Genomic DNA, 24,435 nt, shown 5'->3' with positions numbered 1-24,435 from the left:
ACGATGGGGAATTGTTTAATTTGGACGATGGGGAATTGTTTAATTTGGACTTTGTGCATGCTGTTTTGAGACAGTGACCATCGACCTGCATTATATGACTGACAGACAAGAACGGTTTGACCTAAAAATATCAAAATTGAAACTACTCTGGAAAAAAAGACACCTACATCTTGGATGCCTTTGAGGTAAGCTAAAACATACCAAAAATTAATTTCAAAGTGAACTATCCCTTTAAGACTCAAACCTTACATTTACCTTAAATTAAATGAAAAAATTTTGTTTTAATTTGTGCAGTGTGAAGCATAAAGCACTGCATTAATAATCCCTACTGTTAAGAGGCGATACAAACAAACAGATCACACTGATTTCTTTTTGCAACAACGTAGACTTTTATTTGTGAAAAAGTACAATACCTTGTCCTTACAAATAAGCGTATGAAAGAACTGAAAGAACGTTGCAAGGCCATAGGAGGCGTTTCACAGGAGTGAATCTGTGCCGTGACGAGTGTTCCCGGGGCGGCAGCTTTACCGTTACACCAATCCACAGTCAACACAGACCATCAAGACAAAACACGGAGTAAGAAAAGTTCGTACAGATTTCAAAAATGAACAAAATCACTCTCCAGCCCCAATAAAACATCATTCGTTTGAAACTTAAATCAATCTTTTATCGTCATTACACATTTCCTCAAAATCAGGTCAACGGAAACGAGCTGACCCGCCATTTTAATCGCGTTCGAAAAGCATCTTCGATTCCACATTGGGAAAATCCCAGTATATAACAGGAAAACCAAGCTGTTGTAAGCAAATAAAAGTTTCAATATTGTCGTCTCTATATATATATACACACATGGTAAAACAAGCCTAAATGAACGGCCAGCACTGGTCTGTCTCCTCAGAGCACGAATCAAAGCATGCTGGGAATACTAGCTATTCCACTCCTAACACCCATAATTAATGCCCTGCTAAGACGGCGGAGCAAAACGATGGTGTTTACACTAATCTCAGACTGATTTGGTTAAATTACAGCTGCATTAGTGAGCTCCAATCATCTGGATGAGCTAGCCATGTCCTCCGCTGTCAGATTAGTAACTGTCATTAGTTCATGTCCATTCAATGCATCTCCAACGACATCTACACCTTCAGCTCTGTACAATATGGTGGATCGGTCTCCAATAGACCAACTGTACCCTGGAATATAATTACATGCCTCTTTATTGATTTACAAAAGAAAAAGAAAAAAAGAAAAAGAAAAAAAGCAAAGCGTCACTGTCTTTCGGGTCAAAACAGAAGGATATGAACGGATTTACAAAGCATGTGCACCAAATCACAAACACATTGAATCACATTGAGGTTTTTGTGTATGACATCTTTTTTTTTTGCAGTGTAGGGAAGGGCAGAGAGAGAGAGAGAGAGAGAGAGAGAGAGAGAGAGAGAGAGAGAGAGAGAGAGAGAGAGAGAGAGAGAGAGAGAGAGAGAGAGAGCGCACAGGGAGTTTGTGGAAGAACAGAGCTGCCCCCTTGTGGAGAGCCGTGTTGCACATGGGCAGGAGCCGAGGGGACGTTCACCTCCTGAGCACGAGACTGGGCCGCTTCTACCTGCTGAGCCTCAGCTTGATGGAGTTCTTGACCACTGCGATGGGGTTGGACGGGAGGATCTGGACATCCGACAGATCGGTGTGGGAAATTTTCTGTGGAACAATAAAAAGGATAGATTGCCAGTGAAACGGATTGGAATCAGTGTAAAGGCCCTGTTCGCACCATGAACAAGGACCATAAAGATAACTATATTAGCATCCACACCAATGCACAATATCAAGCTGGACATTCTGAAAGTGATTCCGACAATATTGTTTCTCTGTCATTACCGTTACAGACTCTGCTATTCTTTTATATTTGGAATGATTTTTAGAACTGTATCTTTATTGTCCTTGGTGTAAACAGGCCTAAAGTGTCATGAAGTAACAAACTGACAAGTAATAATCTCATCTCTTCTACAATAAAAGTTTTTGTTTGAACCAGCCGTGTCTTCAAGGCGATAAGTTTTACTCTGCATTTCCCCGAGCAGTGAAAGTGAAATCCCATCGCTCCAAAATTCTGTTTGTTAAGCTTAACAAGAATATGACTTAATTACCTAAATAAAAGTGTCCGAGTATGTTTTTGTAGATTGCTTTCCATAATTGAAAATACATTCATCCACTGTAGTGCATACAATCCATTTGTTCATTGAGCACTTGAACTTTCGGTTACACTTTATTTTAAGGTGACAGTACTTGCTTAAATAAGTACTGTCATATTAACTACATGTACTTGCTATAGTTACGGTTATGGTTTGGTTTAGTAAGGTTAATTATACATAATTTACTGTTATTACTATAGTAAGTACATGTAGGAACGTGTAACTATGTCACCTTAAAATAAAGTGTTACTGAAATTTCTATTTAGCTCTACAGAAGACTATTAAAATTATTTGGAATAAACTTTACACAATTATATACTAAAGCCCATCTTTAGTTCTTCAGACATCTCAGATACTGATGTAATCATTTTCAGATAACTTAATATTGTAGCATGTTATTTTAAAAGCTCTTTAAAAATGGCCTGACTTTTACTTGCCTACAAATCACAATTAACAATTAAATCACAATTAATCACAAATACTGTTATACAACTGTTCAAAAGTTTGATGCTGGTGAGATTTTTTTATATTTTTAATAAGTAGTCTCTTATGCTCACCAAGGCTAAATTTATTTGATCAACAGAAATGTATTACAATGTAAAATAACTGTTTTCTATTATAACATTTTAAAATGTAATTTAAAGCTGATTAAATTCAGCATCATTACATTCAGTGTCATATGATCCTTCAGAAATCAGTCTAATATACTGCTCAAGAAACATTATCAATGTTGTACAGTTGTGCTGCTTACATTGTTTTGACTTTCAATTGATCAATTTAATCCATCCTTGCTGAGTAAAAGTTTTCAAAAAAATGTATAAATAGTACTGACTTCATACCCCTTTTATGGGTATTAATGCATAAAGATGTTTTTGTTATTAATTCTGATTTGATTGGCTGGTGCTTTGTGGAGCATTAAGCTTTCATTGAGAACAGATAAATGACTCGAGTCGTGGACATGGTGGAAGGATTATTATGTAATAATCTTCTTATGTAATAATCATCTGGACATGTCCTAACCTGGGAAAGCGGCATCTTCTCTGCGGTTTCCACCACCTGAGAATGACAGGAAATAATATCAGCATTTAAGTTGTCATGTATTCACTCCATTTATGATTATAAAAAGCATACCCTGTTTTTACGATTAGTTTACCGTTAATTCTGTCTCCGTTTTCAATTCACCATCTGAAGGAACCACTTCAATGCTCTGCATAAGAAAAAAACAAAGGTAAAAGAGCTGCCTCTTCAAGTTCGGGCGATAGAATGGAGATAAAAATGTTGGCACTTTTGTAACAAAGTAAGAACAAACAGCCTTTACCGCTGGATCCGCATCAACATGGTCATCAGCTTCACCTGACTTTGCTTCTGCGGTTGAGAACTGGAAGAGCAGGATTTCATTAGGCTTTTCAGATCACTTTATACATAACATTTATGGAGGGTTCAACACAGATGAAAGAGCGCTGACTTACATCCTCTACTTTGGCTTTCTTGGACGTCTCATTCTCGAGGGGTGAGGCAGGTCTCTTACTGGCAGGGCTAGCAGATAAACATGGACTAGGATGAGGGTCCTGTTGGACACTGTCCACTTTGGCTTTCTTCTCCAAGTCTTGCTGAAGGGGTGAGGCAGGCCTCTTCAGTGCAGCTGCCCCCTTACGCGGGGCGTTGCTGCTGGAGGTCCCAACATTATCGGGTTTAGATCCATCCACTGCTATGATCAATACAGAAACAAAACAGTAGTAGTATTGAAAACAAATTATCCCAAAAATGTAAAGTCTGTCATCATTTACTCACCCTCATGTTGTTCCAAACCCAAATAACTCTTTTTTTCAAAGGAGTAAAAAAGCTAAGATTTTGAAGAATGTTTAAGCTGCTCTTTTCTATGGTTATATTTAAGTCGTTTTCCATTTGGTATGTCACGCAGGTTTGATTTCTGTCCTATGAAAATATGGGTGAAGCAAACTTGAATATGGATTACTTATGGTGCTTTAATAAATTTTAAAAAAGGGGAAAAAGCAGCAAGAACATCCTTCAAAACATAACTTTTTTTTGTTCTATGGAATAAAGCAAGTCATACAGGTTTGGAACGATGATGAAGAAAATGGGTCTCTTTCACTAAGCAAGCGTACGCACAATTTACAAAAAAACATAGGAACAATTGAAACCACACGTACGCAAAAAGCACGTACTCTGTACGGCCTATAATAGTGTTAAGATATTTTATCCTAACACAACTATAATTAAATTGTATTACTTAATTAATACAATTAATGCAATATACTTCAGTTTAAATTTATCTTAAATACATTCCATCATATACAGTTAGAGTAAGAAAAGCTGCATTATAGCTTCAGCTGCGAGATTTCTCTGAATAGCACAGATATAACATGTATGTACAGCTGGCTAATGAGAGGTCTGTAATCTGGGTCTGCATAAAAGGTGTTTATTGTGTTCAAACGGGTGAGAATGGATCGAGGATCGGGCGAGAGCACGTCTGCAAACAGCGGCGTGTTTGACAAGCGTGACGAAGGGCTATAAGGAAATGGTGTGCGGAAAGCCCTTATATGGAGATGGTTTGGGCGTGTCTTATGCAAATGACTAACCTCGTTCACGCGGCCGCTCATTTAGAATACTCCAAATTCACTAACATCAGAACGATGTTAAGAACAAACTCATGTGCGTACGAACGTGTTGTGAATTAGGTGGAGATTTTTCGTGAGAAGTTCTCCTGTACGTCAAAAACGTAATAATCCACGCAATTTTTAGTGAATGAGACCCAATGACCATTTTCACTGGGTGGACTATTCAATCAATGACAAAACTACAAAATAAAAATGGCAACTTTAAAGGTGACATTAACACTGCAAAGACTGACATGAAATTAAAAGATTTACAAAAATCTTTAAAAAGAAGTCAACAAAAAAAGTGGTTTTGTTGAGTATCATACATAATACCCGGCTTTTATGTAAACAGTATGATATAGTGTACCAAATTTTGTTCTTTTTTGTGGCTTATTGCACTTAAACAGCTAAATAAAAACAAATAGTCAGTTTTGGAATGTAAATCATTAAGAAAAAATGCATGTGTAACAGTAAATTGCATGCACTCGCTGCTCTTTACTGAATAACTTTTGTAACTTTAATTGATTGATTAATCTGTATTTAATTTTTACAAAGATGACAAACCAGTCTTATTTTACATTTGATGATTTAATTTATGTAGTATTTCTTATCCGAATACTACTGTTAGACTCACCTGAAAAAACTTAAAGGGATAGTTCACCAAAAAAAAAAGAATAATAATAATAATAATAATTTATTCACCCTCAAATTGTTCCAAACCTGTATAATAAACCTGAATTTTTTACTTCTGCTAAACATTAAAGACGATATTTTGAAGAATGTTGGTAACCAAATATAGTTCTATAATATAGAAGAAAAAAAAATACTACGGAAGTCAATGGGGACCAGAAACTGTCTGGTTACCAACATTCTTTTTTGTATTTTTGCGTTCAACAGAAGAAAGAACCTCATGCTGGTTTGGAACAACTTGAGGGTGAATAAATGACCATTTAAATTCTTGAGCAAACTATTCCTTTAAAGCAGTGTTTATTTAATTTGTCTCTGTATTCAATTATATTTATTTGTGCTATGGTTTGCAATTTTTTTATTTGTTCTAATTTTTATTTTCTATAGTCTTTTATTTTCTTATAAATTTAGTTCATAGTTGTCACAGCACAGGGAGGTTTTATTTGAAATTGCTATTACAACAAAATTACCCATATTATTTAAAAAATTAGGAGAAAAAAAATACAAGAGTTCACCTTGAAATGTAGATTTGTATGTAGTATGTTTTTCAGCGAAGTTGACCATGTTGATAATTTAGACGCCTTAAAAATGTCTGTATCAAATATAATACAGTAAGCCGTATAGAGTTAAGATCCCAATAGACATACCACCAGCCGGGAGCGGGCTTCCACTTGAAGTGTCCGTTTTTCCCTGCAAATCTGAGTTGTTTGTGGCCATCCCAGTGGAACTATGGTCAGGGAGAGAAGAGGAGAGATTAGAAAAAAGAAAGAAAAAAGCATGTGTACAGGTATTCCCAAAAGACAAGAGTTACATAAAGTCAGACAAATGATGTTAGAGAAGCAGGTGAAAATATTTAGATTTTATACCCCTGAGGGCTGGAGGCACGGGCACTCTTGGCAGCTGAAGGGCCTGTGGGGGAGGGCACTGACATGCTGTTGTCACTGTCAACCGATAGGTCGAGACTGCCGTCATTCATCACACGAATGCCATCAGACGAATGCTATAGGAAAAAGGAAATGAGAACAAGACAGTTAACAACAACAACAAAATTTACATCACTGTTGAGTGAGAAACATAATACTTTATTTTTGTAATTACATTAGGTGCCACTAGTGTCGCAAAAAACTGCATACTGTACCTTTAAAATTAATTCAAATGTAAATTTTCCCCTCAGTAACAGTTACATACATAATAGTCTGCAATCAAATAACTAAGGGTAATTAAATATATCAACAGTCCCAGTTTGTTATAATTGTTATAATTGTGTTATAATTATGTTATAAAAGCAGCGTTGTTATAATTACAAGCAGAAACACCAGAGAAAATATCGAAGCAAATAGGTTGAGAAAAACTGATTTAAAACTCTTAGATGCTCTAGAAGAAAAAATAATAATCTAACAATTTTTGAGGCTTTGATCCAACAAATCCAAGTTACTGTGGTGTAACAAATTGTGCAAGAAGCCATCTTAAGGCCAAGAAAACTATAAAGCATGAAATGATACCATAAGAATGATAGACCCTCACATGATTGTGTCATTGAATTTCAGAATGTCAAATAACAAAACCTCTAGAACAACGGTATGATTTATATTATGAGGAAGAAGAAAAAAACACTTTTACCTTGAAAAATGTTCAAAAAATTGAAAAATAACCATTAAACCATTTCATACACCTTGAAAGCATAGGGTGAATTTGTGTTTATTGGTAAACTTTTTGCCATTGAGATGACTGGGGAAAAGTGTCCCAATCAACCTGAATTCACCTGTTATTACTTGGATACACTAGACTTTTGTTGCAATTCAAAAATGTATGAAAACAACATAAATTGCTAAAGTGTAGCACATGCATTTTAATCTCGATTCTAAGCAATTGTCTATCATGTTTTGCAAAGATACACTTGCCTTTCTCTTGCCCCTTTGAATGGCGACTTTAGGAAGTAGTTGATGCAGTTGTTTCCTCTTCACATGCATGGCTGTGATTTTCATATCTTGCTCAAACATTTTACTAGTGATCGCCTGTCGGTAAACTACAACCATTCAAAGAACAAATGTTGATTACTAGAAAACATCCAGAAAAAACAAACAAAAGCAAAGTCGACTCTTCGAGTGTGTTCTTTAAAACTGCCAACAGACAGGAAGTCTTACCTGTGTCAGTGAAGGACTGGATATCAAATGTCAGGTCCACGTTGAGATTTTCTGATCCCTCCATTTTTTTGAACACAATACCTATTACCCACATTGTGCTGAACTCCTCCCTGTACGGACACAAAGGAAAGAGCGAGTAAAGACTGTGAATGGGACTATTGACTATTCTTAGGTCGGTTTTAAGACTTTAAAAGCATCTTAAACTCACTTGTCAGCTCCCTCTTTTAGTCCCGGGAATGACTGTGGATTCACATGGGCGAGTGTGATAAACTCGTTCTTCTCCAGGTTTCCCACCAGGATTCGGATCTTTGATTCCACGAGGCCCACCCTGTCAGGCAAACAGTACATTTAGTCCAATTCCACTACATTTTTTTAAACAGATGCAGGGGATTTGAGCAGAACATCGGTCCGATTAAGCATGTGACAGTGCTGGATGAAGACGGTAAGCTACTCACCACTCTAAGTGCTGCTTCTCTGTCTGTGCACTTGCTAGCAACACTATATAATGCCTTGGGACATAAAAGACAGAACAATGCCATTACATCCTTTAGACTAGAGCTGTTCAACCAAACCCGGCAAAACTTACAGGGCCGTCCCGCCCCCATCTCACTGAAAATGTACCGTTACACCTCTCTCCAAAACCAAAAATATCTTTATGAACTTCATTCAAGACAGCAGGGATCACCCTTATATCCAGCCATGATCACTTCTTTTCACACACTAAAACGCTTTATCTTTAACAGCAGATTCATGGCACTTTTTACAGTTAATTAGCATCATGAAAAGATATAGTCCTCTTATGATAATCAATTAATTCAGACAAACTATAACATTCTTAATTTTTCATCCCGTTTCCCAATTCATACATTCACAAGATACATTTATTTGAAGCAAAACTGCATTTTGTTTAACCAAAGTGACTCAACACAGTTTACTTGCCATTTGAATAGATGGTCTAATAGAATAGAAGTGTACAAACTCTTTCAGATTATTCTATTGTTTAAAAAAAAAAAAAAAAAAGATTTTTCAGTGGAATGGCTCCCCATATCTTATTGATAAATCAAAGTACCAAAGCAAAAGCAAGATAACCTATATTTTGACCGCAACTTAAAAGTTTATAGCAGCTTAAAACGTTCACAATTGATCCGTTATGCATTTATCTGTATTTTTCTGCAGAGCACCACACTTTGGGCATTTTCCCCCACTCTGACTATGTTTTAGGGGCTTATCTGGACAGAAAAGAATGAGATGCTGTAAATCATTTAATTCATTCTTTGAAACCAGCTAACTGCTACATTGTACAAAATAATGGGTGATTATGAATTGAGCACCACAATGAACTGCATGCAGTCGCTGCATCCTCATGTGGGGTGGGAAGACTTGTGTCGGAAAGTGAAGGAGCATCCGAAACATTTAAAATGAGCTTAAATTAGCTAGAAAAAAATTATTAAAAAAATCTACTAACTAAAACCCCCCAAAATTGAGCTTCATCAGCTTTCAAGCACAATGGATCTTCAATTAACATGGAAAAGCAATGAGCTGTATTAAACCTACATTACTGATAGAAAATATCAGTTTTATTCCTTCAGTCAGAATTCTGTATCCTTTGACTGAAATATTAGGTGTGTTTGACTTGAGGCGGCACTGCGTGGACCGATCGGTGAATGACATCAAAGTACCATGAAAGCAATTACAGAGAAGACTGCTTTCGAATCGCTCTTGCGGTGCTCTGATGTCATACACTGATCGGTCTCAACACACAGTCAAACACACCTACTGACTTAAAGTCGTAACAATGAATTACATCTAAAAATGAACAAAAACAGACTAAATGCTAAACATTGACAAAAAAAAAAAAAAAAAAAAAAGTTAAAATTTAAAATTAGGAACACTATGAAAACACAGACTAACAAGAAATACATTGTACGAATTGTGAACTAAAACATTTTATTTTTGAATTGTACACAAATTAATAGCACAAGAAAACCACATTAAACTGATATACCTACCTTTGAAAAATATAAATTTTAACCATCTCAAAAGTGTTACTTACATTTCAGGCATGCTCTACAAGCAGGACTATTACAGATTTTATTTTATCAAAAACGTTGACGTGTCAAAAGCCATTGTGTTGTACTCATAAATAAACTGATAATATGCAAAATTCTGCTTTTATTTCAAATTGATGACACCGATTACATAAGGTGGTACTTGTGAAAGGGCTATGAATGTGTGTGAGTGCAGTTTTGAGAAATAAATCTTTATTGAAATGATTAAATCTCACCATGAGTGTCCAACAGGATATGCAGCTTAATACATACTTGTATTTCTGAAAGAAGTTTGGTGCTTCAAATAGTTTGGACCAATCTGCTTTATTCTGCAATATTTCATCCGTGATAGCAAGACCTGTGAGGAGTTAAACAATCGGAATGTGAATCAAACAGTGGCACAATAGCCTTGCACGGTATCTTCAGCTTAATAGGAATCGCTCACCCAAACAAAAAAAAACAAAACATAAAAAATCTGTTATTCAAAATCTGCATGACTTTCTTTTTAGCAGTAGAACATAAAAGGGGATGTTAAACACACTGTCAAGGACAAACAAAAAAGTAGTCCATTCAAATTGTGTGCTATATTCCTTTTTTGACAACCCGAATCCATATTTTAATGTACTTAAACACAAATTAGATTTAAGAGCTGCTGCAGAAGGGAAGCTTTTCAGTGAATTTAAACTTAAATTTTGGCCAGTTCCTCAAAGAAAGTGTCAAGAAACTTGAATATAGCACAGGTTTTATGTGATACTCTGGGGGGTTGGCACTTGGGTGAACACCCTAAAATCAGAAAGTAAAATCATACAGATTTAGAATAACATGATGGTGAGAAAATGTTGACTTTTCACTTTTCAAAGCACGCTTCTTTATTCTACCAGAATGTGTTTCTAGGGATCTTCAGAAATGAGACTGACCCCGCTTGAACTCTTCCACCATGATGGCCCGAGTAGATGCTGAGACATTGTAAGTGGAATTTTGTTGAGGGTAAGCTGGCGTGATGATTGGCATGAGGTGGTAACGGTCACTCGGAGTTACCTGAGAAAAAAAAAAAAAATTTTGAAGTGAAGAATTTGAGACGGTACAGGAAAATCACTGTAGCTTTTAGTAAATGATATGCTAAATTAATTTTGTTTATGTGTGGGTTAAAAAAAAGGATTTAATACATGCAATAAGAGCAATATTCTCAATTACAATTTTTTCAATATTATTTTGATATATATATATAAAATTAACCAGCACCATGAAAAATGTGCTGATTTCTAATGTGCTTTTATTAGATGAATACATTCCCTGACTGTGTGATTTTCATACTCACTACCTTTTTCATGACGCAGGCAAGTAATCAAGGCATTTTAATAGTCGCTTGATCCTAATCTGTGGCGCTCTCAAAACATTGCTTGCTTTATGTGTACTGAGCCACCTGACACATTAACAACCTTTTGAATAGGGGTAGGAATCTTTTAGTACCTCACGACTCAATTCAAATTGATTCTTGGTCACTATTCGATTCAAAATCACTTTCACATTTCCACAAATGTTTACATCCTTTAACAGTTTAGTAAAGTTATATGTAGGTGAATACTGTTGTTTACTCATATGCATCTTATGTTGGTGCAAATAAAGAAAAAGATCAAATATTCTTCTTTCAGTGCATTAACTATATTTGAACTAACAATAAACACTGAATTTCCATGATTTGTTGGGTGCAATCACCTTTTTACACCAAATCAGACCAAAAATACATTCATAAAAATCTTGAATATTGTCAAAATATTTAACGTTTCTGTAGATATATTGCCTTGCAATTCAAATAAATGAATACATAAAGTCAGATAAATGAATGAATGAATGAATGAATGAATGAATAAATAAATAAATAAATAAAGACAGTACTCTGGGATCCCAGACTGGGAGGTTGAGATTACAGTCTTCAGGCTGCTTCAGAAGGACAGGGTTTGGCCATTCCCTGAAAACACCACCCAGGAAGAAAAATAAGGAATTAATGAAATTGAAGAGAACGGCTCTCTGAAAGCAAAGACCAAAAGTTCAGATTCTGTGTTATGTCATTATCTGTTGTAGGAACTCACCACTTTGAGAAAACCAAGAAGAACTTGTGGACCAGGGTGGAAGCCACAGCATTGGGGTAGAGTTGGCAGGTTCTTGCCACCAGCATGGCCCACGACACTCCCCCGAGAAAACCAAGGATATTCGAGTAGATATTATGGCCTGTAGGAGTTTCAAATAATGTCATTTATTTCTCAATTTCGTACAGTAAACCTCCAAATCAACTTCATAAATGAATTGGCCTTAGGGCTGCACAATCAATCGAATTTCTAATCGCGATTACGTAATCGTTCAAAGCCGCGATTACAAAAGAAAATCCACTCTGCGTGCGTGTTGTTTAGAGCATGTTATGTTATAAGAGGTGAATCACGACTACTTCAGAAAACCCAGCACAATAGGAACTACCAGGCAGTGACGTAAATGTACGCTGAAATAAAAAGTCTTTCACCTCAGAAAAACGGACTTTCCTGTCCTGTCAGCCGTTACTGTGCTCGTAGTGCGCACTTTTCAATTGCACGCGCAAATGCGGCGGCGCGCGCTGTGTGTCGCTTCACTGTATATAAAGTGTAAAAGAAACTACGAGCAAGCAACGTCGTTACATTGTAAATTACACGAAATAAGAGTCAAATACCAATAAATCCCGTTACTGGTATGTCAAGTCAAGTTTATTTGTATAGCGCTTTTCACAATACAGATTGCATCAAAGCAGCTTCACAGTATTAAATTAAAATAATACAACAAAGTTTGTTTCAAGAGGAATTTATTGATTGATAAAATTAAATTAAATATCCCCAAAATATCCCCAACTGAGCAAGCCAAAGGCAACAGTGGCAAGGAACCGAAAAACTCCATCAAGTGACCTAATGGTGTCCTAAAACTCCATCAGGTGCCTTAATGGAGAAAAAAAAACCTTGGGAGAACCCAGGCTCAGTCGGGGGCCAGTTCTCCTCTGGCATTGGATAGAGGCCGGATTGTAGTTTGAACTGTAGGATTATATGAATGCCTGGCTGAAGAGATGCGACTTTAATCTAGTTTTAAACTGGGAGAGCGAGTCTGAGCAACGAACAGTATCAGGAAGACTATTCCAGAGTTTTGGAGCCAAATGTGAAAATGCTCTCCCTCCTTTGGTGGTTCTGGATATCCTAGGTATGACCAAAAGCCTTGAATTTAGTGATCTCAAAGAGCGCGATGGATTATAGGGCGATAGAAGATCCGTTAAATAGACTGGAGCTAAGCCGTTTAGGGCTTTATAAGTCAGTAGCAATACCTTGTAATTAATACGGAACTTTATAGGTAACCAATGCAGTGATGATAAAATCGGTGTTATATGATCATATTTTCTTGATCTCGTAAGAACTCTAGCGGCGGCATTTTGGACTAACTGTAGCTTGTTTATTGAGGATGCAGGACAACCAGCTAATAAAGCATTACAGTAATCCAGTCTCGAGGTCATGAATGCATGAACTAACTTTTCTGCATCAGAAACTGATAGCATATTACGTAGCTTAGCAATGTTTCTAAGGTGGAAAAAGGCTGTTTTTGTAACATAAGAAATATGATTTTCAAAAGACAGGTTGCAATCGAGTATAACACCCAGGTCTTTTACTGTAGAGGATAAAGTAACAGGACATCCTATGATGTTAAAGTTGTATTGTGCGAGGTTTTGTGGGCGGTTTTTTGAACCGATAAGTATTACCTCTGTCTTGTCTGGATTTAATAAAAGAAAATTACGCGTCATCCAATCTTTTATATCTTTAACACACTGTCAATTTGGAAAATGTAGCGTTTTCATCCGGCCGTGATGAAATATATATTTGAGTGTCATCAGCATAACAATGGAAACTAATTCCATGTTTCCTTATAATATTTCCAAGTGGCATCATATATATTGAAAATAACAGGGGGCCTAATACAGATCCCTGCGGCACTCCATAGTTTACTGGAGTTATGATCGATTTTTCTCCATTTAAATAGACAAAATGGTAGCGGTCAGATAGGTATGATTTGAACCAGCTTAGTGCTTGTCCTTGAACACCAGTATAATTTTGTAGTCGATCTAAGAGTATTGTGTGATCTATAGTATCGAACGCAGCACTAAGATCAAGTAAAACTAGTATTGAGATACAGCCTTGGTCAGAAGCTAAAAGTAAATCATTTGTGATTTTAACGAGCGCAGTTTCAGTGCTATGATGCGGTCTGAATCCAGACTGAAACTTTTCATAGATATCATTTTGTTGCAAGAAAGAGCCCAGTTGAGCGGACACCACTTTTTCTAATATTTTAGACATAAATGGAAGATTTGAAATGGGTCTATAATTTGCTAGATTATTATGATCTAATTGTGGTTTCTTAATGAGAGGTTTTATAACTGCCAGTTTAAATGTTCTTGGAACATGACCTAAAGATAAAGACGAGTTAATAATATTGAGGAGAGGCTCTTCCACTACAGATAACACTTCTTTCAGTAGTTTAGTTGGTATAGGATCTAATAAACATGTTGTTGTTTTAGATGAAGTGATAAGTTTATTTAACTCTTTTTGTTCTATAGTTGTAAAGCACTGTAATTGTTCTTTCGGGGTGATAATTGAAGCTGAATTGTAAGGCGCGATTGAAGATTGAACGTTTATAATTGTGGTTCTGATGCTTTCTATTTTCTCAGTGAAGTAGTTCATGAAATCATTACTACTGAACTGTAACGGGATATTTTGTTCGGGTGACGTCTGTTTATTTGTTAGTCTAGCCACGGTGTTAAATAGAAACCTTGGATTGTTTTGGTTGTTTTCTATTAGTTTGCGGAGGTGCTCAGCCCTGGCAGCTTTTAGGGCCTTTTTATAACGTGACATACTGTCTTTCCACGCGATTCTAAAGACCTCTAAATTAGTTTGTTTCCATTTACGCTCTAAAATACGGGTTTCTCTCTTTAAAACATGCGTAGTATTGTTATACCATGGTGCTTTATTTTTCTCTCTGACCTTTTTTAATTTAATAGGTGCAACCACATCCAATGTTCTAGAGAGAATGGTGCTCATAGTGCTAGTTAGTTCTTCTAGTTCATCTGTTTGTTTGGGTTCAGGCAGCAGCTGAGACAGATTAGATAAGCAATTTGAGAAATTATCTATGGTGGATGGGAGGATTGTCCCATCCACCATATGTCTTGTGTTAGCTGAGAAGGATTTGCATGCAGGTATGATTTTCATTCTATTCACCAAGAGCAGTTTCCATGTTTCATTAACAGTTCTTGTTAATATTGTGTATTCATCATGGTAACTGTCATTTCCATATTAACCCCAAAATGCCACTTTATTTTCACCTTGTGTTTTTTTTTTATTATATTTTTAAATGACTGTGGTGGCTCACACCAACATTGTATTAGCAAAAACTAGTTTGGGACTGCCATTTAATAGCTTTAGCATAGGCCTAATTTTTATTTATAAAGTAGTCTTTACTATTAGTTATATTCTTACAATTTATGTGTATGTTAAGTAAAGGGGGACGGTACCTGTGTGTTAACAATTTTTGTGTAAACATGTATTATAAAATGCCTGAATATTTATTTATTTATTTATATAATCTGATTATATATTTATATATAAATTCTGATAATCGTAATTAATAAATCGCAATTACAATTTCAAGGGAATAATCGGCAATTATGATTTTTGTCATAATCGTGCAGGCCTAATTGGCCTGAAATTTTTCACAATGAAGCATTTCTAAAGGCCAAGTTCCAATCAAGAATCTGTCATTTGTTCACTAGGTTAAGCATGAGTGCACTGGGTTCTAGGCAGCAAATGCAAGCCATACAAATTTCCTGAGGCACAATGCTGCACTGCTGGGGTTTTTTGACTGCACTAATACCCACAAACACAACAGGTCATTGTAGGGTTTGTTTTTTGTGGCATGTTCCACAAACCAAATACAATTTCAGGCTGACAGACAAGTTTTTACTCACGCTTGGCCCACATTTTGATGGCTCTAAGAGTCAGTCTGAAATTCTCAATGTTGGGCACCAGGTGAAGAATCTCATCAGTCACTCTGCAACCTGTAGGTCAGCACATTGAGAAATCAGACAATCAAACAAGTACATATATTGAGATTACCAGGGGAAAACTTCATTAAACAAGCATACAAGATTTAGGACTGGGTTGACAATATCAATTAATGGATTGTAATCAAGCTCAATTTTGATGAACCGATATATTGATTCTTAAATTCCAAGATCAATCTTTTAGTTCACACTTGTAGTTCAGTTTGTTTGATCCGGACCAAAAAAAATAATAATTCAGTCCTGGTCCGCTTAGCATTCAGATTGGCATTTTTTATCACCGAATCTAAAGGCAAAGGGATACGTTCACAACCTGACTGGTCGGCTTTTATGACGGAACTTACCGAACATCCAAAACAATGCTGTGGGCTGGGCTAAATGCGCTCGTTGTATGTGCGTAGCCTACATATGATGGTAATTTGACCAGACATGTAAACGAACCAAAAACAGGACGATTAGACCCTCAGAAGGACATAATGCTCAAGTATACTTGTTTTTTTCTTGTCATTGTTGGATGTTGCCCATCACAGTTTCAATTTTCACTGCAAGAATTAAACTTGCTTTGATTCTTATTGAAGCTACAAAAGTTATTCAGTCAAGAGCAGTGAGAGATTTTCTCTGTCTTTTGTTGTTTTATTGACATTAGTCTGCAGCAGGAATATTATATGCACAGATCAAATATACTGATACATTATATTTTCTCCCAACTGTTTACGTTCACTTAAGACATAATTTGACTGGATTTGAGTGAATACTCGCCAAGCTGGTAATTTTAACATTTTTGCATGTATTAGACCGTTTAGATGCGCAGCCGAAACTCCCACTTGTCCATGTTCTTTTCAGTCTCTGAGCGCGCGCACAAAAAGCCGCCTGAGGAAAAGCGTTCTCTTTTGTGCTTTTAATAACTCTTTTTAGTATCAAGCACGTCCCATTTTACGGAAGTCACTTTACATGATTTTATTGATCTGCACGTTAAGTTCGGGCTTAGGAGAATTAAAAGTGCACCGTGTTAATTGATCAAGTCGTGAAATCAGTGACAATACCCAGCCCTAACAAGGTTCATCAATTATAACCAATTACCGTTCAAACTCCGAATGCAGCGAATGTCAAGGTTCCTTAACAAGCCATCATCTCGCAAATCCAGATTTTCTGGAATGGTTTGTAGTGCCAGTCGGGCAAACAGTATGTCAATCTGCCAAAAACATATCAACTTATTTCAAAACATACACAAAATGACATGAGACAAAAAATTATGATAATTTCAATTCTGGCGTGAACTATTGTTTGATGTCATATATGCAAGGACGTAAAAAATACCTCAATGCCATCAAAAGACAGCTTTATCACAGGTACAAATGCTTCCTCCACCGCCTAGAAGGCAAAAGCAAATATCAATTGTTAAGCCTCACCGATATTGAGGAAGATGTACAGGATATGTACACATTCACAAAAGGCTCCATACCCTCAGGTCTTTGACTTCCTCCTGCTCCTTTAATTTCTCATAAAACGAGGAGAAAAAGTCTGTTCTCTCCACATGTCGGGGTGCAACGCAGAGAGCATCAATATCAGCACCTAAACAATTAGGTTAGTGAATGAGAAATTTCAGACACACAGAAACTATGTGAAGTACATGTATGGATCTAGTGCTGGTCTATGAAAACTTACCCTTGGTATGAACTCCAAGCCTGTAGGATCCAAACGTGAAGATCTTTCCACCAACACTTTCAATCACTGATGCTGGAATATTCTGTAAATATATGAAAATGTAACAGTTGGAATCTGCAAACGGTTATCCAGAAGTTTATGTATTTATTATAATTAAAAGGACGATAAGTTACCTTCGTCTCACTGACTTCACGGATCCACAACTTAACCAACATATTTAACTTCCCAAGCACTAGGATTCTGTGGGCAAAAGAACCATGTTTAAACAGCAATTTGATGAAGCCAAAAGATGGGTCAAGACTATGCTCTACATTTTCATACTTATGGATATGGAGAAATGTGTACTGGATAGAATAATAAACAATAAAAAGATAGAAATTAGGGAAGTGAACACACAACCATTCAAAAGTTTGGGGCAGTAAGATTTACCGTTTTAGAAAGAAGTCTCTTATGCTTATAGGCTGCATTTGTTTGATGAAAAATATATTAAAAACAGTAATATTGTGAAATAGTCTTCTATTTTAATATATTTTATTTCTCAGCAGCCATGGAAACCATGATACATGTTTTTTGAGAGTCTTTGATGAAGTCTGAAAGAATTTAATGCATCCTTTTTTAATTAATTAAAAGAAAACTTGCTGCCATCCTCGTCCCTTGGTGCTGTGTTAAGTTTTAATATAAACTGATAAAAAAGGAAATATCATAGTTGTGTCTTCATTTTGTCCTTTTTGTAATTTAAAACAAAACATAACTTGGCTACAATTGCCAACAATTTATATAATTTTACTGTGCCTTCAATATTATTTTAAAATTTTAATATTTTGTAAAAAAAATCTTTTTAACAAGGCAGTTGCTAAGTGGGACAACATCCTCCAGGAAGTAAAGGCCTCCTATATTAGAGAAAAATCGAAAGAACTAACTGGTGTGACGTTATTTAGAACAAAATCAATTCAAAATGAAGTTCGTTTTGGGAGTTTGAAATAGCTTGCCAAAGCGAACTTTCCAGAAAAGTTTACTCCATCGAAAACCTTCGAACTACCATTGGTCCGGGGCGATTACGTAATAGCCAGGTGTGCTCTGAAGCTCCACCTTCTTCAACGGTTAATTTCTTCTGTTCAGTCCATTGAAGTCAGACATCCGTGAGTAAAAACATGAACACACTGGAGAGCTGCATTATAGTAGAAATTGAAGTTGTAATTCTAATTGACAGAGACACTGACACTTGTTTTTTCCATGTTTAATACTGTATTGCTGCTTGCTTTTAAACAATCTGTTGTATAAAGAGCTATATAAATAAATGTGACGACTTTACTGGAGTGCCAAATTGCAGAGCTGGTGCAAATATATCCATACATACAATAAAATACAGTGGTGAGAAAACAGTTGTTTTTGTTACTAAGAGGAAAGCGTGCAGAACATATTTACATATTCATCTAAACGGCACTCTCAGCAGTGTGGGTGGTGTCGTGATGTTCGCTAACAGTATACCGCTCTTTTTACTAGAGGTCGACCAATCAATGGAATAATCTGTTTATCTGCAAAAATCCATACCGACAGTTTTTCGGGGTTGAGTCTGTTGCTGAGAAGTGTCCGCTGGCATTATACAGTACGAGAGCGACCTTTAGAGGCGATATAAAAACTAGCACTGACGCCTCATGGAGTTGGTTTTGACACGTGTCGGTGCATGTGTTTGAAACGGTAATACAGTACACTACCGTACATGTTTTCATATCATTATTAAGTAATTCATTTGTTGACTATATTATGCTGCATTAGTAGAGAAAGAACAGCAGTATGTTTGCCATCAAGGCTGAGGACGCTAACATTTGTAGTACATGCAAGCCTGACCCAAATGTTTAATGCATTCGTTTGCAAGCAAAGTTGCAAATTCAAAGCTAGTGACGTGAGAAAGCAAACTGATGTTCATGGAGCTGACAGAAACAAACAAATCAGAAACGCATTTGATTTCAGATCTTTATAGTATTCATCACAGTAACATAATTTGTAATTTTGATTAGATAATCATCAATTGTTTTAAAATAGAAGAAAATAAAGCAGGGATGCACGATATATCGGCCACCATATCGGTATCGGCCGATATATGTTCATTTTTAATGTTATCATCCCAATCAAAAATGTTCCTTCAGCTGAGACACTTCAAATGTGCACTGTTCACCATGACGGTTTTGAATTGCTTGAAATATGACTGGAATTACATCAAAAAAGGAAAATACAGTTAAGTACAACATGTCTGTCATATAGGCTACATAAAATAATGAGAACATCATTATAATTGTGTGTTTGGGACATGGATTTTAATGGCGAGAATTTTGTTTTTGTAATCAGGCTCTCAAAAATTATATAAAAATTTAGATTTATCGGCCAATACAGTGATTATCGGCTTTCCATTAAAAAGAATTATCGGTATCGGGAGCATCCCTAAAATAAAGTCTATAAAAGTCAATAAAAGCAATGGATTTGATGAACTTAATGCATTTAGTTTTAAGAAGTTAACTTAAAAAGTTGTGTAACTGTTAAAGAGCCAGTTGATGGTCTCAATCACGATCTAACTGTCATGATGCATGTCCACATACATGTGTGATTCAGTGATGCATGTTTCATTTACCTCCGCTGCAGCTCCATCTCCTCCTCAAAGACGCCGAAGGGTCGGAGTGTCTCTGTCAGCTTCCGCGCAAGGACCAGATCAGCCTCTTTAGGCGGTGCCAAGCTGATAGGAGACGTGATCCCATAATGCTTTGGGGTCTGCTGTACTGTCTGCACCTGATTGGTAATTGGACTGTGAAAAAGTCAAACATTAATTGTCAGATTTAACAGAAACATAGTGGTAGTATAGAACGTGGTCACAGGAGCCGTCCATCTTTGTTGGAAATTCTGCATGTTATGAAATTTCAGCCTTCAATCACCTGACCACTGTTATGTCAAAAAAATTGGCTAAAGATTAATAGTGCATTCCAGTCCTCTGGGGAAGTTCGTATGTAAATTATGAGTTGTGAAGTCGTAATTATGACGTCACATGCGTTCAAGTCACTTTGGGTCGGAGGAAGATAACGATGTACCTTTTCTACAAAACATTCAGCTATTTTTTTTTTTAACTCTTCTTCTACAAAATGAAGAATGCACATCAGGTACGTTTTTGCTTTGTTTTAATTGGATTTCGATTGAAGGTGCTGTAAATTGAATAGTTAAATATTATAAAGGACAACCGATTGATAGCTTTATCACATTAGGCTAATCGGCACCAATAACCGATTGCTAGCACAATTTATCTGCAAAAATCCATACTGATAGTTTTTCCAGGTTGCGTTCATTGCTGGGAAGGGTCTGCTGTGTACAGTACGAGAGCGGCCTCTAGAGGTGAAATAAAAACCATCACTGATGCCTCATGGAGTTTGTTTTGACACGTGTAGCTGCGCGCTGCAGGACACTTCAGATATGGATTTAAAACAGAGACAATGAAACAGTAAGTATACTTTAAGTAAACAATGTGCCAAAAACACATGCAAGCCTGACCCAAATGTTTAAAGTCGACATGAAATCAATTTACCCTATTTACTTTGTTAGCACATATTACTAGTCTTGTGGTGAACAATTAATCCGTGCAAGTTAATAGAGAGCCTAAGTCCCTCCCCTTCCGGTAGACCACCATGGGACCTTATTTCGGAAAAATATTGTATGGTAGTCAATGGCGAGAGACAGCAAATATTTTGATCTCGTTTGAATTGTGCCCTGAATTACACATATGATGTTTGTCAATTTAAAAGATACATTTTAAAGTCAAGAAAGTCGCAGTTTGATGTAAAACTGTTGAGGTATAAGACTGTGAAAATACGTAATTACAAAGACTACAAAACCCAAAAGGCGCACATGTGACGTCATACCTTTTCTCTCAATGAATGAAGCTAACTTTACTGAAGCTAACATCTGTAATTTTTTCTATAGTCTTGCGTTATAATCGTAACATTACACCGTCATGCCTGAGTGTTTTGTACCAGACTGCACACAGACTGTTGGTGACGTACATAGTGCGAGACGAGCGATGTAGTTCATTGAGCGAATTTCACATAAAACTAAATATTACTCTTCTGTTTTATGACAAACTGCGACTTTCTTGACTTTCATAATTATCTTTTAAATTGACAAACATCATATGTGTAATTCAGGGCACAGTTCAGACGGAATAAAAAGATAAGTTGTCTCTCGCCATTGACTACCATACATATTTTTTCCGAAATAAGGTCCCATGAGCCGGAAGCGGAGGGGAGGGACTTAGGCTCTCAATACACAGAAAAAAATGTGTTTGCCGTGGTAATCTTTAATCAAAATCTGAAAAGTTACTTCCGGTCTGGAATGGCGTTACTTGACGGCATGGGTTGAAAACGCTTAACCACTCCCCTCAAACCGTTAGTCTGCTGTGAGCAGATATGGAAAGGAGGAGTGCTAAAGTAAAACCCTGCCCTCTGTTCAATATTCCGTTTCACTTGGAAATACGTCACAACACTGGAGAAAAGTCGTTTGCAACTTCCGGTTCACAGGGACTTTAATGTCAAGATTGTTACCATCTAATATTTTATTCTATGGTAATTGTACTATACTGGCGGTTTTTGTATGCAACTTAGCATGTACAAAATACTATTGAGTATGAATAAAATTTCATTAATCTCACCAAATGTACTGTCAATACAGATGCTGCATCTATTGCGAGCCCCATATTTTCTAACTGACACTCCCCCCAACTCGAAAACTCGGGCTTAAGAGAAATTCTGACTTTCCCACTCGTAATTAACACATTTTGGTTCATTATTGTTCAACTCTCATAAACATGACTTGAACACAACGGAAGATAGTTAAGAAGCTACCTTTACACACATTTAATATGTACATGTATTGTTGCCAGCACTACTTTGAGAACATCTTATTTCATCAATTCTTTGCAAATGACTACATAATAGAAATATTACAGGTTATGTATTTTCCTGTGACCAAAAACAACAGCACACATGCACCCAGTTCAGTGCAGACCTTCCCATATAAACAAACGCTTTCTGAGTCCAAAGTAGAGAACAGCTCGTAGTAGAGCAAATATTTTGACGAACAAAGATCGTATTTATTGCGCATCTTGCTGTTGTTTTTTCGCCGTTCACACGTGGCGCGTTTAAGTTTAATTGTGCGCGTAACGTACGTGTCTCTGACCATTGCGTCACGGCTGGCCGTTTTTTCCCAGGGTCTCGCGCATTCAGCGTCCACAGACACCATATGTCAAGATAAAAATAGTTCAACTTTAATAAACGGTCCATGCATTGTGTTCTGTTCCGCTTCGCCCATTTGTTTACGCTTGAACGCGTCTGTGCGAACTCCCCCCTTTAAGGGTATTAGTATAAAGTCACTGACCTACAGCAATATGTGCACTACTGATCTACATATCTGAACAGTTCAACAACTCTTGTATGCAATATATTTAATACATATAACTTGCATACAAGCCGGCGTGCTTAGCATGAGCGCAATCTCTGCATCTGATGGGGTGGGGATCATTTTATCTCTTTAACAGCTGCATACTGACAACAAGATTGCTGTCAAAATTAATACATTGTGGACTAATTCAACAACTGAACGACACCACTACACGCTTTTATCAGCGTGTCGAGTTTTCAACCGATTCGTGACTTAAGGCCCAAGACCTCGCGTTTGCTTCGACCACGTTTGTCCTTAAACTCCGTCGACATACTTACAAAGGCATTATGAAAATCTCCGGTTTATGAGAAGCTGAGAAGCAGGTTATATTCCGCCATTGTGTTTCAGCCTGTCATGAACTGTTACGAAGTGGAGTTGTTTCTTTTGTTTGAAATAACATGGCGCTCCGACAACAGCAACTGCCAGTTGGTACAGGAAGTGACGCCATGACGCACGGGCTCGGTGATGACCTGATGACGCTGGCTGACACACGTATTGTTTTTGTAACCTATTACGAAATAATAGTATTTTAAAGGGGCAGCCACTAGCTAAAATGTTGTGTATATTTTGTCGTAACATCGTCACGAACATGTCAAAACTTGTTTTATTATATTACATTTGGTATTTTTTATCCATTAAAGTGGCACTAAGGCCATTTCAATAGCTTTTCTTTTATTTACTGATTTACTGATTCATAAGAAATTGGTTTGAAATGATAAATAGCACATTTTATATGGCATACCATTGGAAGATTTAGTACTTCATACTGCTTCACATATTATCTTTTCCCATACTGTTTTTTTAATTACATTTTTTTTAAATACAGTGTTCATGAGTTTTGGGTAGTAATTAACTGAAATAAGTGAGACTTCAAATTTAAATACATTTTCCATTATCTTAGCTGTTTTCAGTGAACAGTAAGCTATGTTTACAGTACAAGTAGTTTTTGTTTTTCACTTTAAGTTTGGTTCTTTTGTCTGTTCTTTTAGTATGTTTAAGTTTGTTACCATAAAATCAAAATGGACATTTAAATTTTTTTAAGGAATATTGCAGAATTTATTATTAATGATTTGTCCGTGTACAATGTGTACATCATATTTTCTTTTTAATTAATGTACCATCTTATTCTTTAATCAAAATAACTTCCCCTCCCTCTTGCATAATCATGTCTTCTCATCTCTGATGATGCGTTTACTGGCACGAGGGCGGGCAACCTTTCACTCACATGAGATCGACCAATAGCAAACCACAACCATCCAATCAATTCCCCATGGACAAAATCCTGCCCCTCATTTTTTCTTGTTCAAAAAGTCGTTTCACTTGGGTCACAATAGGAAAGACTATTGCAACATCCATATTCATGCCAATTGTAATTTTATTTTTATTTTTGTAAAGAAATGCATCATATAATTTTAACTTAATAACTGAAATTACAAAGCAAGGTTCATCATGTGATATGGCCCCTTAGGAAGGTGGTGAAATTTTAAATCTTTAACTAGCACCTGTTTGTAG

The 24,435-nt window shown here is 36.5% G+C and overlaps 1 protein-coding gene across 4 annotated transcripts; it reads right to left on the bottom strand.

Annotated features, from left to right (window-relative positions):
- Positions 1-365: 365 nt before the first annotated feature.
- On the bottom strand, positions 366-23,375 carry papola (poly(A) polymerase alpha; the record flags this gene model as incomplete). Of its 4 annotated transcripts, XM_082148471.1 has the most annotated exons (24): positions 23,202-23,374; positions 20,078-20,248; positions 17,625-17,691; positions 17,452-17,533; positions 17,249-17,358; positions 17,104-17,157; positions 16,867-16,978; positions 15,694-15,783; positions 11,765-11,903; positions 11,571-11,643; positions 10,592-10,712; positions 9,948-10,032; positions 8,082-8,135; positions 7,835-7,954; positions 7,627-7,736; positions 7,384-7,508; positions 6,349-6,482; positions 6,130-6,209; positions 3,647-3,885; positions 3,496-3,555; positions 3,331-3,384; positions 3,198-3,233; positions 1,568-1,689; positions 366-1,190 (listed from the first exon to the last, which is right to left on the bottom strand). In XM_082148471.1, the coding sequence occupies exons 1-23, from the start codon at positions 23,207-23,209 to the stop codon at positions 1,594-1,596; spliced, it is 2,220 nt and encodes a 739-aa protein (XP_082004597.1). In that variant the 5' UTR covers positions 23,210-23,374. The 4 variants fall into 4 exon arrangements, with proteins under 4 accessions (XP_082004597.1, XP_082004596.1, XP_082004598.1 ...); XM_082148470.1 differs by having other exon boundaries at positions 366-1,689; XM_082148472.1 differs by having other exon boundaries at positions 366-1,689; positions 3,647-3,882.
- Between the last annotated feature and the right edge of the window lie 1,060 nt (positions 23,376-24,435).

This window comes from Leuciscus leuciscus (assembly GCF_965113295.1).
Source record: "Leuciscus leuciscus genome assembly, chromosome: 19".
Taxonomy (NCBI): domain Eukaryota; kingdom Metazoa; phylum Chordata; class Actinopteri; order Cypriniformes; family Leuciscidae; genus Leuciscus; species Leuciscus leuciscus.
Note: the sequence above shows the minus strand (reverse complement) of the source record. Positions and strands in the feature narration are given on the sequence as shown.